The sequence below is a fragment of the Lampetra planeri genome, chromosome 54, assembly GCF_965212315.1.
Source record: "Lampetra planeri chromosome 54, kcLamPlan1.2.h2, whole genome shotgun sequence".
NCBI classification, from domain to species: domain Eukaryota; kingdom Metazoa; phylum Chordata; class Hyperoartia; order Petromyzontiformes; family Petromyzontidae; genus Lampetra; species Lampetra planeri.
Genome location: NC_136160.1, coordinates 3,476,427 through 3,495,654, shown reverse-complemented (window position 1 = coordinate 3,495,654; position 19,228 = coordinate 3,476,427). Strand labels below are relative to the sequence as shown.

General features: G+C 45.1%; 2 protein-coding genes across 2 annotated transcripts in view; one reads left to right on the top strand and one right to left on the bottom strand.

Moving 5' to 3' along the window:
* The window catches only part of LOC144735177 (carbonic anhydrase 2-like), a 527,023-nt gene that overhangs the window by 176,716 nt on the left and 331,079 nt on the right, over positions 1 to 19,228 (top strand). The gene's annotated exons all lie outside the window — the stretch shown is intronic.
* The window catches only part of TONSL (tonsoku like, DNA repair protein), a 70,862-nt gene that overhangs the window by 50,014 nt on the left and 1,620 nt on the right, over positions 1 to 19,228 (bottom strand). The window contains exons 2-15 of the mRNA XM_078617470.1: positions 18,987 to 19,082; positions 17,397 to 17,539; positions 15,974 to 16,160; positions 15,253 to 15,382; positions 13,561 to 13,732; positions 12,725 to 12,839; positions 11,729 to 11,874; positions 11,101 to 11,253; positions 9,387 to 9,512; positions 8,032 to 8,245; positions 6,429 to 6,490; positions 4,173 to 4,262; positions 3,004 to 3,076; positions 1,479 to 1,642 (exon numbers count right to left, since the gene is read on the bottom strand). Coding sequence (XP_078473596.1) covers positions 1,479 to 1,642; positions 3,004 to 3,076; positions 4,173 to 4,262; positions 6,429 to 6,490; positions 8,032 to 8,245; positions 9,387 to 9,512; positions 11,101 to 11,253; positions 11,729 to 11,874; positions 12,725 to 12,839; positions 13,561 to 13,732; positions 15,253 to 15,382; positions 15,974 to 16,160; positions 17,397 to 17,539; positions 18,987 to 19,082 — 1,871 coding nt within the window. The remainder of the gene's footprint in view (positions 1 to 1,478; positions 1,643 to 3,003; positions 3,077 to 4,172; positions 4,263 to 6,428; positions 6,491 to 8,031; positions 8,246 to 9,386; positions 9,513 to 11,100; positions 11,254 to 11,728; positions 11,875 to 12,724; positions 12,840 to 13,560; positions 13,733 to 15,252; positions 15,383 to 15,973; positions 16,161 to 17,396; positions 17,540 to 18,986; positions 19,083 to 19,228) is intronic.

Genomic DNA, 19,228 nt, shown 5'->3' with positions numbered 1-19,228 from the left:
ACATGTTGTCATCGTGAAATATACTGCTTTGAAATTGGGTCCATATTTTAAAACACCCTGTATTGTATAGACTAAACTTTGTGATAATACCTATCGGCTTCAATACGTGGGGGGGGGGGGGGGGGGAAGGTACATTGCTTGGTAACAAGCATTGAACACTCTTGTGCCACGGGAAAAAAAATATATTGTGCTTTGTTAGAACACAAAAGTCAAAAATGGATACAACACGAGCTGTGACTTTGAGATTCCTGATGGTACCAGCAGAGAATTTTCAAAAGAATTTCAATGCCATTTCCATGAAAATGAAGTTGCAGTCATCCGGTTTGGTTCTGTTGCTCCCTCATTCACTTATTGCATTGCACTGCAAAGACATTTCCAAAGGTGGAACAATCAGTCCTTTCCACTTTTTGGAATGGTACCAGCATTTTTGTTCCATCGATTTATGCCAACATGGGTACCCTGTTCACAACTACTCACCGACGCAACAAGACACTAGATTTCCAATTGTATTACTTGTTGACGGCAGAATACGTGATTTTGAGACAATGGAGGGGCATCGTGTACCCATTGTGTGCGTGAACAAACCACTGCTGGTGTGCCAAGTAGTCTGACACGCAATCAATGAGTGGGCGCATTAAATCTACATGACCAATTCACGCGGCTCCAGCTGGACTACTTATTAATAAATAAAATGTATACTTCCCATCAACCACAAGGCCTTCTGGGAGTGCATCATTTCAGCAAAAATGATTCAACACAAGCAAACCGTTTATGGTTTCGACATACACTGTCTCATCAGCAGTGTGACGCTTGCTTGAACCAGTGCTGGTGAACTGCCAGATATGATATAGGCAACAATCTGGAGGTTCATCTTTGACAATCAACGTCATAGCGGTCCTGACCAACCGTAAAAGTTCTCTACTACGTAAACTTTTCGATGCTTCATTGTCATAACTCCTTTATGGAATCGGAGTTATGACAAATCTCGGCTTATGCGATTGTGCAAGGCCTTCTGCACTACTGCTCCAGCCCTGCAGCGTGTGCAGCACTCCGATTGGCACGGTTGGCTACGTATGGTACGGAAGAAGTTCAACAACAACACCAACACCAGTCATTCGCCACTAAGTGGCCTGGCCTGGCACAGGCCAGGTGCACTTTGAGGCCAAGTGTCGAAGGCTCCCTGGCAGGAGTTCACAGGGCAGACCCAGGTGCCATGGGTTGATTGACCGAGATGACCGGAGATGCACCAGCCGTGCCCCCCCTACTGTGCCAACCTGCCGCATTTTAGCCACCCGGCGCTCCGCTCGTTGTTAAGCGTCGCTTCTCTGCCCTCCGTTGTTGCTGGGGGCGACTGCCTCCAAATGACCAGTAGCTTCCTTCACGAGCCTCCCTCCATACTTCAACATACACACGCACATACACAAGCACAGTCACCACGAGTCCTCGTAGCCACTGTGTGCACCGTCCTCCTCCCCTACCGCTTTGTTCTTGACAGTGACGGAGGCGCCGCGCTGCACGAGCAGCTTTGCGATGCCGAAGTTTCCGGCTACGATGGCGTCGTGCAGTGGCGTGATGCCGTCGCATTTGGGCCCTCCGGGATCACTGATCAGTGCCCCATGATCAAGCAGATACTCCACTATGTCTGCAAGAGAAAGGAGCGTAAACACAGACAAAGTAAAGAAATACAAATACCTCCCCATTTAGCCTAACAGACTAAGGTGGAAGTGCTGTTAGCGAGCACCTATGAAGGCCGGCACGGCACACGAGGGGGTGGGTGGCCAGCACCACACCCGGTCGCCTTTGTCGTGGCGATGTTTACACACCAGGTACTAATTTGAGACCAAGTCGAGCTAGGGGAGACCCGGGACCAGTTCAGATAATCGTTAATGTGTTGGCCGTGAGTGGGAATCCAACTCGGATTGCCGGGTTCGTAGCGAAGTGCGCTAACCGCTACGTTACCGCTCCCCAGAACAGGCATACACAAACATACACACCAACAGGCATGTGCCGAGCTGTTTGGCCATCTGGTAAGAGCCTCTTCACAACACTTCTGAGACGAACATTTCTCCCTCCACCTACTCTGATGGCTTCATTATAAGTTACCCTAAGCATAAAGCATTCCTCTTCGGAGTGCGTGTTGTCAGGGACGCCACTCTTGGCTACCAGGGCAGATTAACTCACACATTGTTAGCTATATCTCACCGAATAAGAAAATAAAAATAAAGTCAATACTTGCGGCCCTTTGTTAATCCACTGCTGGATGAAGCCTTCCCCGCTTTGCATCGGTCAAGGGGGGTTGTGTGACTATACTTCGTCATATTGAGGATGCCAACTTATGGCCCAGTGCGCTAACCCCTGCATCACCACTCTCCAAACTAGTTACAAATGACGTGAATCATTCACATACATTACAACACTAATTTCGAATTGTACCACTTCGTTATGACAGAATGTCAGAGGGGTGGCAGAGTGGTGGCACGATGGTTAGCGCTGTGAACACAGCGACGTATGTTCGATTCTCGGCCACGGCTAATATCAGTGGCGAGTGATATCGGAACTGTTTCAGCAAGTTTTTGATTATGTTTATATTTACTCATTCCATATGAATCCTAATCGTGCTAATGACATTATGCTATGAGTTGAAGAATCCATTCACAAAACCTCAAGAGCTGTGTGTCAGAAGAGACGTAACTTTCGTATTACACACTGTTCCAAGATGCATTGTCAAGTATCAGAATCAGGATCTTTACTTATCCTGGAGAAACCTGATGAGCTATGCAGCTTTTTTTCACAGATATTCCAGCAAAAGTAGATCTGAAAATATATTTAGAATTGCAGCCACTGGGTGACGAGTCTGGATCAATTCCGCTACACTTGAGAACCCAGTTCGATCATGTGTGGCCACGCCGATTCGAAACCAGGTTTTCAACGGTGCCGGCTCGGTCGTCTCTGGCCTCTGAGGCAGCCGGCCCACCTTACGAGTTTCTGGTTCCCGACACCCACCTTGGTGGTTGTGGTTGCACGCTTCGTGAAGAGGCAGCCAACCACAGTAGTCTCTGGGGTTTGGAGGGTGACCCTGCAAAGACAAAGATTCCCCGTGTAGCATTAACAGACTGTTTGGAACAAGTGCTGTTAGCGAGTAGCACCTATGAAGGCCGGCACGGCACACAAGGGGGGTGGGGGTGGCCAACACCACGCCCGCCACCTTTGTCTCCGCAGTGGCGATGTTTACACATCGTTTGAGGCTGAGTCGACACTGGTGTTGGCTGCGAGCGGGAATCGAACTCGGGTCGCCGGGTTTGTAGTGCTCACACACATACCTGTCGCTAAGTAAAAAAAAATCTCACGCAATTTAAAATAAACATATGAAACGTATGAACAAAAAGGTAATCAGTTATTTTCTTAAACGTATACATTTACTTGTTTTCTTACTTCCCACGTGTAGTGACACATCTGTCAGGCAGTGAGTTGGAGGTGGAGTTGGTGGATCATGCTAGGAGGATGCGAGTGGAAGAAAGCTACCTGCGAGGGCAGTGAGGTGTCTGCAGGCAGTACAAAAAGTAGGTTTCTAACCGCGATCTATAGAACATTTGAGAGTTCTTCCCTTGTACGCGAGTTCTCCAAAATCTTCGGTTTCCCTCCAAACACCAAAATCAGCAAAACAGAATTTAACAATTTTCCCAACCAGCACCCTTCTAAAGAACCGTGCAACATCGTGAGGATTTCATGGGTAAACAAAGATTATAACGTTTATATCATTGCATTATTGAAAGATGAGCATGATATTATCGTGTCAACTGTAAATGCCTACGACTTAAGTTCACGACTTAAGTTCACAAAAACAGTCCCAAGAGAAAAAACACATTACGTTTCTTGAATCACCAAAGTTCTTAAATTATAGAAATTACAATCATTTATCCAGAAAATGCTGCTGCATTTGTACGTTTGGCCAATTCCATTCTTGAGCGTTGGGCATGTGGAAATGTGTCATTAAAATATACAAATATATTCATAAATATGTTATAGATTTACCGTAAAACTCATTTCTTTATAACTGCTTATTGTGTTTAGTTTGTCGTCCTTCCCCCGAACCTCCGATTAGGACGTCTGGCCAGGAACGGTGCGAAAAAAGAACTTCAACACACACACACACATATCTCATAGACTCCCACCTTCTCAATGAGGATTTTGACAAGCCTGAGGTTACCCTCAATACAGGCTCGATGAAGTGCTGTCTCCCCTTTCTCGTTGCGTTTATTCCACTGTGCGCGCAGACACACAGACAAGAACAGACACATGTACATACAAAAGACAAGGATCCCCAGTATAGCCTCAACAAACTGGAAGCGCAAGAGCTGTTGGTTAGTAAATGGGGCTTATGAAGGCTGACATGGCACGTGAGAGGGTGGGTGGTCAGCACCATGCCCGGCCGCCTTTGTCTCTCCAGTCGCGATGTTTACACACCGTACCAGGTACTCGTTTTGAGGCTGAGTCGACCTAGGGGACGCCCAGGACCAGTTCAGATAATCGTCACTGGTGTTGACCATGAGCGGGAATCGAACTCGGGTCTCCGGGTTCGTAGCACAGTGCGCTAACCGCTACACTAGCGCTCCCCACTCCTCCAGACATACACACACGCACACAGACGCGGCGAGTGAACTGCTATCGATTTATTTTTCTTCACAATTTTAATCCAATTGCACCATCATTGTGTCATGTCTCGAGCACTTTGTGTTGGAGAATGGCCCGCACGAGACAATATCAAATAACATACTTTGAATGGCCATTTCAAATGACCACATCAGAGGACCACTTCCCCACCAGGTGCCCTGCTCTATAGACGACAAAGATAGTCATCGCAAACACAAAGTGCCAGCCAACATATGAACAACAATTCAGGGACTCCTCTACTTACGAACATTCGACTTACGAACTTTAAGAGATACGAACAAACCTGTCCGTATGTCCAGTTGCCTGTTCGGACCGAGAGGCGTAAGTTCAACCGCCGCGCAATAGATGGCGGTGGTGGCATCTACACCTGCAGAAAGACCCAGTGGAATCTACAGGAGATTATACACATTTTAAAGCCATTCCCCGTGTTTAGTGTACATGCCGTAGAACATGTTTGGAATCGACAGGAGTAAAGTTGGACGTAAGAGGAAATCGACTTACGAACAAACCTCTGAAACCTAACTCGTTCGTAAGTAGAGGAGTCCCTGTACCTTACTGATCTCATCAAGGGCATAAACCATCATCGGGCGAACTCCGGTTATCCGTGCACAGCAGCAGCGGCTTTTGGCTCAGCCATCGAACAAAGACGGCCACCACATCGCGCACTTTCAGATGCGCTTCTGCAGCCATCTGAAACGCTCTTCCTTCCAATTTATTCGGAAGCCACTGGAGCTGTGTACTTTTAAATCTAGATCGAAAACTCATTCTTTAGAACTGCTTTTGTGTTTAGTTTTGTTGCCCTTCCTCCGCACCTCCGATTAGCACGATTGGCTACGCACGGTGTGAAAAAAGTTCAACATACATATGCACATAAGTGTCCATCACATCGCAGTTGAATAAGAATTGAACAGGGTTTCTTTATTCTCAGACCTGGATAATTTGCCGAATTGTTTATATCCAAACATAAGGCCTTTGTGCAGTAATTGATGACTCGGACCTGCTCCACTTGAGGACCAGGATAAATCATGCCGTGTGCTCCGCTGATTCAAACCAAAGGGTGTCACAGTGTTCTCACTTCGCTGAACAAAGCATCGTGTTGACTCCTGTGTCACCTGTTCAACGTGACCAGAACCGAATGTTACGTACCCCTATAACAGCATTACAATGATGTACTCCTTTTGGTTTTTTTGTTGTATTGTTGGTTGTTGTAACTTGCCTGACCCACCCCATACTGGAAATGTGTGAAAAAGAGATTCATAGCCCATCGGATTCCTCCAGGATAAATAAAATTCTGATGAGGGTTTGAGGGAGAAGGGGTTAAGTTTCAAGTAGTTTGTGTGAAAAGTTCTTACAGTTTGTTAACTCCTCCGTATTTCGACTAACTTAATACATCTGTGAAATACTGAACATCAGTCAAACAAAGATCTTTATAGCTCATCGGATTCCTCCAGTATAAATAAATATTGTGATTCTGATATAAGTTTAAGCTGTTAGGATTGCTGGTTAAAATCACTGGGAAACCAACAGTAAAATAACTTACGCTCATGTTGTATGTACATTTCTCGTCGCACGTTTTTATTTACGGATGACACAAATAACATAGTAAACGAACGCTGTTACCCACAAAGTTGTGGATAAACCATCACGAATTAGCACGGCAGGTTACGTACGCTGCAAAATAAGTTCAACATACATGCATACAACAAACCCAGAATCACTAAATTACCGACGAATTAAGGACCGTAGGTGTAACTGACCTGGGCAGATTTGCGCTTGCCAGATACCACCTTATCATATCCCTCCAAGTCCTCTTCTTCTTCTGCAAAGGAAGGTGGATAAAGAAAGTCAAAGCGAGTTTTCCTGCTCAAATGAGTACAGAGGCGGTGGTGCACACATCTATTCATAATCAAGGTTTTTTTGGATTAGATTGTGTAAGTATAAATGTGTCATAACCCACCACAACCCGACACAGCCAGTAAGGTTCGTCACGTAAACAACGCGCCAATTAGTTACTACTTCAGCCCACCGGTGTGTTGGAGAGTAAATCCACAACATTTACAATTTGAATATTGTTTAAAGCCCAGAGCCAGCGGTGGAAATTTCACTTTTCTATGGTAGGTGGCAGACTCTGATCAATAGGATAACCACTGTTGAAATCCTCACAAAGTCCTGTTAAGTTTATGAACCCGGGAGTGATTATAATTATTTGCCCCAATCCAGGATTTAACTGTGGCCGAGAAGACCTGAAGCTTCGTGCGGAGCGACAAACCAGGTAGCTTCCCCACAGTGTTACGCAACCGATGAAAAGATAATGCCGCTCGACTGATTCGCAGCGAGACCTCTGCTGTCAAACCGGAGCCAGTCATGAACACACTGCCCAGGTATGGGAAACTCTCCACTCTCTCCACAACTGCCCTATCACAAATTGGGAGTTGTGGGGGTGAAGTGTCCGATGGTACAAAATACCCAGGCAGGTGCTTAGTTTTGGTGGGGCTGATGGTAAGGCCCCACATCTTAGTAGCAAGCTCCAGGTTCAGCAGCAGCGCCTCCAACTCCTCTGAGTGAGCAATAATTACCAGATCATCGGCATACATAACATGGTTGAGCAAAAGGAAGCCATCTCTTGACCACACCTGGGCATCGATCAGCCTCCCATTGTATCTGTACCAGATGGAAATTCCTCCGATACAGCTATTGAAGGCTTCACGAACTTCGTGGTCAAAATAGATGTTAAATAATGTGGGAGCCAGAGGACATCCCTGTCGCACCCCAAGGTGAACAGGGAATGGCTCCGACTCCTGGCCACGTAGTTTTACCCGGGCCCGCTTACCATCATGAAGGTCCTTAATGATCGTGAGCAGAGGGTCAGGGACTCCGAAAGCACGAAGAACAACCCAGAGCCCAGGCGTACTGATGGTATCATAGGCCTTGACCAGGTCAATAAAGCAGAGATGTAGGTCTTGTTGGATTTCCCTACACCTCTGCTGTAGCAGACGGACAGAAAATATGGCATCTGTGCAGGACTGCCCTTTCCTGAAACCGCATTGGGGCTCCACAAGTCTCTCCTCAGCATGCCTGGCAGGCGATGTTGAATAATCCTTGCCAGGACCTTTTCCGGCACACCGAGGAGTGAGATGCCCCTGTAGTTGTTACAGTCTTAAAAAGGGGGACTACCAGGGCATCCTTCCAATCCTGCGGAACCCGTCCAGTGGTCCAAACTGTTGTTATGATGTCATGTAGGGCAATTTGTGCACAAACGCCAACCTCCCTCAGCATTTCGCTTGGGAAATCATCTCTACCCGGTGCCTTTCCTGGTCTCAGACTCTGGATCGCGTGTGCGCGCGCGTCTGCAGCACGCACCTGACTCGGAGAGGTCCACGTCGCTCTCGGCAATCGGCTCCGAGTTTTCGGCCTCATCCGCCGAGTCGCTGTCGGCGTCGCTTTCCGAGGCCACGCCGTCGCTGTGCCCTTCCCTCAGCTGGCGCAGCTCGGCTGCTGCCGCTGCTCCTGCTGCTCCGCTCTCGTCGCTGCCAAACTTCTCTTGTGCCGCCAGCAGCAGCTTCAACACCTTCACCTGCCGACAGCACGGACATCGCATCACGATGTGCTGCGCGCGTAATGACTCGCTCGCCCTCGTCGTTCGACGCATCGTAACTCTCGCACCGGACCACAGTTGAGCTTTTCTTGCAGCCACGCACGCACGCATTCGCAGTGCCTCCTTAGTCTGAACATGAATATTTAATTATGCTGGAGGAATCCTGGGCTTGCTAGAACCCGAACGGAACCCACGCAATCCCTTACGCGGCTCGCCTGGCTTCCCGTGTCAGTGCGGTACAAAGTTACAAAGAATTTTTATGTATGTTGAACTTCTTTCACACCGTACGTAGCCAACCGTGCTAATAGAACGTAGGCACTCCTCGAGGAGGGCACACGGAGGCTTCAGGGCAACACACAATGGAGATGCCGAGGATACTGGATCCAGCAGTGATTATAACGGTAGTGCTGGTGATGATGAGGTGGTTACGATTGTGGTGGTGACAGTCGATACAATAGCATTTAACGAGATACAGTGGGGTCCCTCGGTTTATGATGCCATCGATTAACGATATTTAGATTAACGATCCGCCTCCTGTAGGGTCCCATGTCTCTATTAACTACACATTTTCGCTTAACGATATGTTTACATTATCACGCGGCCGCTAATTTCGGCCAATCGGAGCGCTCCTAAGTGGATTCAGCAGACATCGGCCAATCAGCGACGCCCTTTTATGAGCGTTTTGAGAACAATTTTCTCCAACCCCAACTCCGCCATCAACCCCTTAAGCCATCCATCTTCTTGGCCGAAGGTAAGAATTTTTATTTTAGCCTCTATTTACGCGCATTTTTATGCTATATTTATGCATAATTTATCCATGTTTCAATTAATATTAATTATTGAATATGTTATTATAACGTTTATTTATAAATTTTACATTTAAAATATTCTAAACTATGTTTCTCGGGTGATCAAGGTCAACTTCGAATCGTCTTGGAACAAAATTAAGCCTTTAACGTGTATTTCCTACATTCGACTAACGAAAATTTCAACGATAGTTTATCGGGGATACAATTAACATGGTTAACCACTGTCGTTGTGATATAAAATTTTCCCACGTGATGTTGGTGCTTTTTTAGAATGAGGAAGCTCACGAGTGGGGCGCGCGATAGAACTGTACCTGCAGCTTGCGTAGGCCATCCTTTTTGGCCGAATTCAAGGCACAGTGGTAGCATGCAGCCACGTCGGCAAACGACCGACCCATCTCCTCCCGGACATTGGCGATGTTCAGCCAGGTCTCACACTCCTGAGCAGAGAGACAAAGATGGCTCTTTTCATTTTACACGGACAGATAATGTTGGAAGCCTGATAATGTTGGAAGCCGGATAATCGCGTGGCGCCGGATAATCGATGATCAACTGTACTGCCGAGTCTTGTTTGATAACATCCTCAAGGACTGAAATTCTGACCAAGGTCAATATCATAAATGAGACTATCCTGGTCTGTTGCGTTCTCACCTGGTTAAACAAATAAACCTGACTTGACATATGCTGGTAATTTCATCGACATGGTTTCCCTGCTGTGGATGATGCCTTACTTGGTAGACATGTAACAATTCACCACACACCAAACGAACACCGGCGATTTTATAAACTGTCAAGATTTGTTGTCACGATTCAATAAAATAATCAATTATTTTGTCTCATTCGTAATATATTTGTATGTCCCGTCTTGCACAACACATTTTCTTCGTCTATTATGCACTGCATTAGGCTTCAGAGTGCATTGGCATACAAGTCAAATACAAGTCTCCCCATGCATTCAATATGGGTGTTTGAGCTAGAACTGAAGTTTGTATTGGTGTATGGGTCTGAGAGTTGGACATTCATAAAGCAACTAGAAAAGGAGCTTCTGGCCTCTGAGCAGAGGTGCATGCAGATGATGCTTAGACTTTTGGCTGAAAGCAAAGCGTATACATAATCACGAGGTTTCAGTGACAAGCTGGGGCTCGTGTTTAGAATGGGAAAGTTCCTGAAACAGGCACCGCAGTGACACCCAGTGGTCAGAGACCGGGAATAAGCCGGACGGTGCGATAATTGCGAGAGCAGTCTTACGGAGGTCATTGATCTGTGAACCTGCTGCAATTTCTGACAGCACATTGATGGCGATATGTGGTGTGAAAATGGCATTGATCCCTTGATCTTGGTATGAAATCCACCAACCGTGCAATGTTCACATAGCTATTGGCTCCGTTCAAAGTTTATAAATCTGGCTGGCAAAAATGACCACCTTATACTCGGCAAATACACATAATATGAATGAACAGGTGACGCATTGTATTAGCCGTGGGGTTTGTAATTAATTGTTTTACAAAAATACTGATATAATTTTGTCTGGTTTTGCAAATGCCAATGTGAATTATTACTAAGTTTTTTCAGTCAGTGTAGGTTTTTACGGTCGTTCTGTACAGCTCTTTGATACTTTGTAGCATGTGAAATAAGCAGCTCACATTCTCCCTCCAATACACGGTGAGAGAACATCAGCCGCTCAATGTAGCTCATTGAAGAAACTCCCACAGCAAGTGGAGCAAGCGCATCGGACATCTTGCAGAATAATACTGCGCAGTGTACAGCCCAACAGCACATCACAGAGCGATGCCAATAACCGACCGAGGTGTACTTTAAGATTTATTTACCACTTAAATTTCTCGTGCGATTCGTTGCGCACGGTTGCACTTTACTTTGCTCAGTCGGCGTTAGCCACCGAGGTCGTGACGGGCGTCTTCTCTCATTCCTATCGTTCTATGCCCCCCCTGTACCGTTCCCGTTCCACTGGTGCCAACTTTTTTGAGGGCGATATTGGCACGTGCAATCGCTCTTAAAACGACGCCGTACCTCCTGGGCGTTGCCACTTCGCAGCTGCAGCTCTTGCAGGAAGTGGTGCTCGGCCTGGGAGAACTCCTTCAAGTCGACGTAAGTCGTCGCCAAGGACACGTGGATGACAGCTCGCTCACACGCGGGCTTCTCCAATCTCTCCGCGAACTCCAGCTGCAACACAGTTCCACAAAAGTTAGACCCCAACCAGTGACCCTGCCCGCCGGCCTAGACCTCACTTTTCGTATTGTTTGTTGTTGTAACGTTCTGACCTGCCCCAACTGGACATTTGTGAAAAAAGAGCTTTAAAACTCATTGGATTCCTCCAGAATAAATAAAGTCTGATATATACTGATATACATTGCTCTAATGGCTTAATGCTGCATGTAATTTAAGGTTTTTTCAGTAACTATTACAATCTTGACCCTGTTAACATTTTCTTACACATGGAATGTTTAACTTGCATACTGTTGAAACCAGCATCAGCTCAGACCTCAATGAATAGACGTCCTGATCCAGGTCCTTCAGTAGGTGCTAAGAGGTTATTTGGGTTTGAGCGCTAACTGACATTATACCTACACGATCTTACTAAGTAGGTAAGTTTAAAAAAACTATTTACGAACCCCAACATTGGCCGCAAACGCATTACCTGATTGGTGTAGCACGCGAGGGCTTTGGGGTAGTTGGGGATCTTGCTGTAGAGGTCGCCCAGTTGTTCACACAGCTGCATGTTGCCCAACAGGTCACTCTCCGGCAGCTCCGACAAGCCCTCCTCAAGGTGGTTCCCCTTTATCGCTTCACACGGCCAGCACGCAACAATGAAAATGTTTTCTTGGGAAATGCCTTTTGTGTTCAAGTTCATTGTCCTTTCTCCCGCTCCTGCGATTAGCACGGTTGGCTACGTACAGTGCGAAAGAAGTTCAACATCGATACAACAATGTACGGTGCGAAAGAAGTACGGTGCAAAAGAAGTTCAACATACATACATAGTTTTATGTATGGTGCGAAAGAAGTTCAACATACATACACAAAACTATGTATGTTGAATTTCTTTCGCACCGTACTTCTTTTGCACTGTACATTGTTGAATGTATGTTGAACTTTCCATCGCACCGCACACAGCGCACCGCGCTAAACGGTTGTGTGAAATGTGCCCCTGATTGCAAGCAAGCTGCACACTTCGTATGTTGTAGTATTCTTACACACCAGGATTCGTTACAAAGTCCAGTATTAAAATTATGTCATCAAGGTCAAGAGGTCATCATGGCCAATGCCAGTGATGCCGCCACACCTTATCATCACTTTCTTTCTATATAAGGTTAACCAACACCCGGATATTGGTCTTTGTGTTAGTCACCAGTCTCTGGGTGCCACTCCCATGCCTGTTTTGGTAAACTGCCCTCCTACTATGCTACACACATCCCATCCATCACAACCTCCTCTCCCTCATTACATCTACAACACTTTCTCGCTGCCATCTTGTCAGGACCCCACCTGGGGAAAAGAGATGCCACTCTCAAGCATCTATAACGGGCAAATCAAGACTACCTATCATAAAGTGCATTAAACATATATCAGGATGATCGTGTTGGGTAAAAAACACTGCCTACCGAAATTTAAACTCTCAAATATCAAATATCCTCACCGGTTTTGAGATTCTGCACCAGCTTGGTGTAATCGGGAGACTGCATCGGGCCCAGCTTGTAGGCCTTCCGTAGCGAGCGCTTGGCCGCCACGAAGTCTCCCAGATGCAACATGATCTGTCAAACAAGGGAAACAACGGCTAGTGTGAACACAGTACAACTGCTTTATGTGCGTAGTTTGTTGTCGTCCCTTGACGGGCTCTCAGAAGCAGTTTAGCACTATTTGCTTGTTGCCATGAAGTCTCCCAGATGCAACATGATCTGCCATACAAGGGAAACAACGGCTAATGTGAACACAGTACAACTACTTTATGTGCGTAGTTTGTTGTCGTCCCTTGACGGGCTCTCAGAAGCAGTTCAGCACTATCTGCTTCTGCAGGCCATTTCACTGACACACAGGGTTGCACTCCCTTACAAGACTTGCATATGTAAACATTACCCCCATGACTTAACCCCAAATGGCACAGCTAGAATACAACTGGGCAAAGGGGCAGGGGGGATAATCTATACATATAATGTATACATCAGAAAATATTTAGTTTCTATGTATGTTGAACTTCTTTTGCACCGTACGTAGCCCACCGTGCAAATCTGTGGGTCACTGTAGGTCTCTATGGGTGTCTCCATGGGTGCCTCTATGGGTGTCTCTATGAGTGTCTCTATGGGTCTGGGTTTATGTAGGTCTCTGTGAGCCATATTAGGTCTATGGGTGCCTCTATGAGTCTGTGCGTTTGCGGGTTTCTGTGTATGTATGTATGTAGAACTTATTTCGCACCGTAGGGAGCCAACCGTGCTAATTCGGAGATGCGAAGTCTGGGTCAGGCACTACTAAGCTGACCTGCCCAATAGCAGCGTAGGCTTCGGTCTCCATGCTGCGGTTGCGCGCGCGCTGAGCCCAGTCACGCGCCGCTTCCAAGTGGCGCAGTGCCCTTGAGAGCTCGTTGCCGCGGAAGTGCAGGTTCCCCAGGATGAAGTTAGCACGGTATAAGTCCTCCGTGAGGTTGTTCTTCCTGCAAGGGTGGTGGCACAAAAAAATAAAGGCGTGCCGCATTGGGTCTGAATCTCGGCAACAAGTGGCGAGCGTGCTAACGCTATCCAAGTTAAGTAATATTATGGCGATGAATGTAATGTTACTACTTAAAACGCTACATGCAGGTGTTCTGAGATTTCCGAACAATTTTATATCTTTGACAATACCAACAAAATGTCTTAACATGTCGCGGTTTTTTCGGTAGTATTGTAGAGATGAACTAACAAAACTCACACCCTTCGCCATTCATACTGCCTTCAAACAAATACATTTAATATGCTTATGATTTGGAAAATGATGCTTATGCTAACTAGTTTTAAACAAGTAATAGTCTTCTGCTCCCAAGAAGGACTTGTGAGAAAAGCTAGACGAGTATTTTTTGGTTTTTATTTTCAGTAAAAATTTTTGTGAGATTTATTAGCTTGTGTTTGTAAACCACTGACGATGTAGTCCCTTATTTTGTATTGCTACGGGGAGAATGGTCTATTGTCACACCAAATGTATAGGTGTGAAAAGATCCACACAGCACAGATAACATTCTAAAGCAGGGAGGGCTGAATGAGTTCATGAGTTTTGGCAGACTGAAAATGAATGATTCTGATTAACACTGACCAATATAGATTTGGAAATACTGGTAGCAAGAGAGGTGTGACAGTCTTCATGTTTGAAGGACTACACTGGCGCAGTGAGTAGCTCAGGCTCATAAATTAAAGTAGTCATCTTGATTTGAAGCTTTCGTGACTGCAGGAATCCATACTCTTTGGTGTTTTCGGTAAAGTCACGCAGTTAGAAATAAATTAAAACAAATCACGACGTTTCCATCGCAACACAAGCGGTCTAGACGACCTTCACCGAAAGAACCAAAGAGTATAAATTAAAGTAGCTTTTGTATAAAGCCAGTGAAAGGCTTGCATCACTATCTTGGGTCTGGCAACAATTCCAGCAATGGGTCCTCAAAATTGTAGCTGGTGTTCTTTGTACGACATACAGAGCAGTGTACATGTAAATCACCGTTATATATATTTACTTTTTACTAAGACTCTTGTACATATTTAATACCAGGACATGGATGTTAATTTTATATCCAGATTGTAGTTTGTCAGATATCTAGCGGGATTAAAGCTTGTGGAATGTAACAGTTGCTAGAAGTTTTTACAGGCACATTGGGAGGCTTTGTGAACGTTTATGAAAGTTACGGATTAATTTCCAGCTTCACCAAGTGGTAAAGGTGACCCTTAATAACCATTAAAGTGTATTTTGTCAAGCAAGGCCTGGGTTTAATCATCTTAAATTTTTACAGTTGCATTTTAAATCCAGCCAAGTACACGGAGCGGGTAGGGCGTACGTCTCGCCGTTGTAAGATTCCAAGTTCAGTCAGGGTCCCTCCAGGGATGATAAAAAAAATATACACCACTTGATGGGGAATTGACAAGTGGTTGTCTTATAGCAAGACTCACTGCCACCATAGGAAAGTGAAATTTTTACTAAATTACGACTCACTCTGCCAAGAAGATGCTCTTGCGAAAGAATTTCTGACTGCGGGCAGCATCTTGACGGTGGTCGTACACCAAGCCGAGGTTGAGGAAGAGCCGTGCCCTCATCTCGTTCAGCTCCTTCCATGGCAATTCAACTGCGCGCACGTGGAAAGACGCAGACAAGAATGCAATATCACGTACACGCACGTCAAGCTACCAGACGCTAAGCGTGTAACGATCCGTACATTCATTAATTAAAGTTGCCAATAAAGCTGTACCATTGAGATGGAACAAACCAGAAGGAAAATACTAAAGAGTAGGCAAAAAATAATAATAGACATTTTCAAATCGAATAGCAATCCTGAATTATGACGATTTAACAAACTTCTGGGGAAATTAATCGTGAAATGTTTATAAGTTCTGCATTTTTTAAACTAAATCTGCATATATCTATTCAGACTGTTCCGCTAAAATGAGTGGGTTTTTGGCATTTAACAAACTCTTCAGTAGGTTTCAATCAACGAACAAAATATTCAGGTCATTAATTTTTCCTCTGTATTGTTCCAAACACTGTCATTTACTTTTTTCTGTTAAGTTGCATTGCATCTCATTTAATGTACCGTGCTTCAAGCTAGGTTGTCATGAAACATATGCTAAACATTGTGGCACCAAACCCTAATCTGTCAATCAAGGTAAGCACATTTTTTTAAACAAGACAGTCAACACCAGCAAATGTGCTGGGGTACCTTCAAGTTGCTGATCCACAATTTTCAAGCTCGCTAGGAAGGCCTCCTCAGCTTTCTGAAGAGCTTCAGTATTCTCAGGATCCGTGTCAAAGTAAAAGAGGTAGGTGCGCCCGATGGTGGCCAAGGCTCGCTGCTCCTCTACCCTGTTTCCCATCGAGCGAGACAGCTCCAGGTGCTTTTGCTGGTGCTGTCGCGACAGACGAGTGACAGGGGATAGTGCAAACGGTGACCGAAGAGTCAATAGCCTTCACGAAATGATGGTAAGTTTGTACACGGTTGTCCACAAAGTGCAACACACTTCATTCATGGCTCTGTTACCAGCCCAGAATGAAGGAACAGTTTCCTAAACCACAGGTGCAGCCCCTGCAATTGCTTGCCAACGCCACTGCTGATGGAAGAGCCTCCACGAGAATCCCCTTTAGACTGCGCCTCTAAAGGATATTTTGGCCTACTCTTCCATCTTCTTAGGTTTTTTCAGACGTCCTGAAGAAAGTGGTCGGAGGACACGCACTTTACACCACCACATGCAATCTGCCGAGTGACTAACTGTGGTCAAACATTTATACCGCTGGATATGGGAATTTTTTAATTGCCAGATTTTTTTTATCTGCCATGCCAGGTTATTGAACCGGCGACCTCTGGATTGCAAGCCCAGTGCGCTACACCGCAGCGGCGTACCCCATAGTCTGTAGAAAATGTTTTTCCCCATAAGTGATCATTTAACTTTGTAAAAACGATGAAGTCACTTGAAGACAGTGGTCAGTCGCAGAAAAAAAAACGTACGTGAAAAATTCCCTTAGATTCCTTGCCTGTGGATTTCCAGTGAAGGTGGGTTATGCTTGAGAATAGATTTGTCCAGATACGTCTGGATTTACTTTATCTCCTCCTGATGCCTCCAAGCGTTTTAGATGTCTCTATGTATTAACTCACATCCAAACAATACGATATGAAATACCTGATCAAATAACTATTGGCATAAAATTTGACAATCCTTCTTTAAAACATTGTAATCTTGAGAAAAAAAAGCATCCTTTGTTGGAGAGAAGCAGTCCTATCTCAGGCCCTGGACTTTCAAATCACTCTCATACCATGCAACAAGGCTTTAACATTGTTCTGTAATTTACGAGAAACCTTACAAGTTGTTGTCCCCACGTGTCACACCATTGGTGATATTTCACAAGCAAGCAATTTGGTGATAAAAACCAACGCGAGCCACAAAACATCTTTTCGGAGACATATTTGTCCTTCGGCACTCAAATAAAATGGCTTGTGGCATTTGGTCCACACACCCTAAGCCTGCCCAAAATGCCTTGCATCTCGCATATATGCACCAATGAGAATATTTCAATTGGAAGGTGCCACTGCACAATTGGACTTTTGTAGAACCGACGGAACACTAATTGATGCCTGTACGCGGCCTCACCTTTAAGGCTCGGCCATAGTTTTCCAACATTGCCCAGCTTTCGCCGATCTTGCGGTTAGCGACAGCTGTCCCAATAACATCATTAAGAGATTCGGAGAGCTGCAGTTCCTGTTGGTGCTCTTCGATGGCCTCCTTGTAATGTCCTGAAGGCAAGGTTAGGGATGACAAACGATCAACACAACTCGGTTTAACTGCTCGATCAATCAAACAGATGGTTGTTTAACTCAACTCATTAACAGTGATCACTAGAACATCTGGGGCCTCGATACTAACCCAGTCCATCAGTGGTATCGGCTCAGTGTCTGACACAACCATTATGAGACCTCAGAGCCACGCTCCCTGCTGTTATACAAATGTTTTGCTCATACCTGCCTATCTCTGCTCGTATCTCATTTCAAATGTCCAGTTTCTAGATTGCATTACCATTTCTCTCCGGGTTACAATACCACGTGACACGTATCTTCAGCTCGAGTTGTGACCAGACTGCTATTCAGGTGTTCTTCCTGTGGATAGACTGGCTTCCTATAGGTTTGTGGAATTTACATCACTGGTTCAGGGCCTCTGATAGAAATGAGCATCATCTCATATTTGTTTCAGCTCCTTGTGTACTGTTGACCAGAAGGACAAAAAGTGGGTGCACTTTAAGAATCCATTTATAAAAAGCAACTTATATTTTGCCGGAGCAAAGTCAATATTTGGTGCACCTCGACTATGGAATTTAAAATTAGTAAATGTGCTAAATCATAATACAAATCATGCATAGGCATGGATTCTGTAATGCTTTCAAGAATGTGTTTGTCCTCAGAAGTTACAGCATAAAATTAGCGGTTACAGTAAAACCTTGGATTGCGAGCATAATTCGTTCCGGAAACGTGTTTGTAATCCAAAGCACTCGTATATCAAAGCACTCGTATATCAGTTGTGATCACGTGACGCTCGGCAGACAAAGCGTATACGTACTACTCGTATTGCAAGACCTCGCTCGTTTATCAAATTAATATTTATTTAAAACATTTGCTCGTCTTGCAAAACACTCGCAGACTAAGTTACTCGCAATCCAAGGTTTTACTGTACCTTCCAAAAAGCAAAAACAAGACGTCACACAGCGCTTGAGGTGTGACATCACTGCCTTGGGCGACTGCGGTTACTCAACCCGACCAACTTCTTGATGATGTTCTGTTCGCCTATCTCGTCCGGGACCTTTTTTCATAATGTAAAGGTCAGTGGTTACCCTTCTCTAGGTGTGATATATCAAACATCCTCACGTTAAATAAAACATTTTCTTGGTGTATTATTTGTGCACTGCTTGACTCACAATCAGATTATAGCAAGTTCAAATCCTAATAAGAGGTCAACTCAGCACCTCATTTCTCCAGGTCACTTGACACACTTTGTGGGAGGTCAGTGACAGTAATCCTCTGGACAGGCTAGTCCCTGCCGTGTAAAAGCGCAATCCTAACCCGTTGGAAGGCCACCATGGAAATAAGAGCAGACGATAATAATACAAATAATACAGACGATAATAATACAAATCATAACAGTCATTTAGAAGTGAAATGCATTAAACTACAAACTGGCACAATTCCGTACCATAGCTGGCCAGCAAATCCCCAATCTGATTGCAGATGGTAGCCTCCTCTCGAAGGTTATTGGCCTTCTGAGCTTTTGCCTTCTCCTTCTGCAGTGCTGTCAAGTACAAAAACCAAACATACGTCATCTGTTAAGGTAATAATCAGGTATGCGAGTCACACATTTTTTTTATTAATGTATTTCACTCTTACCATCACTGCACCGGTAACTTTCAAATGCAAGTCTTTTGAAGGTAACAGTAA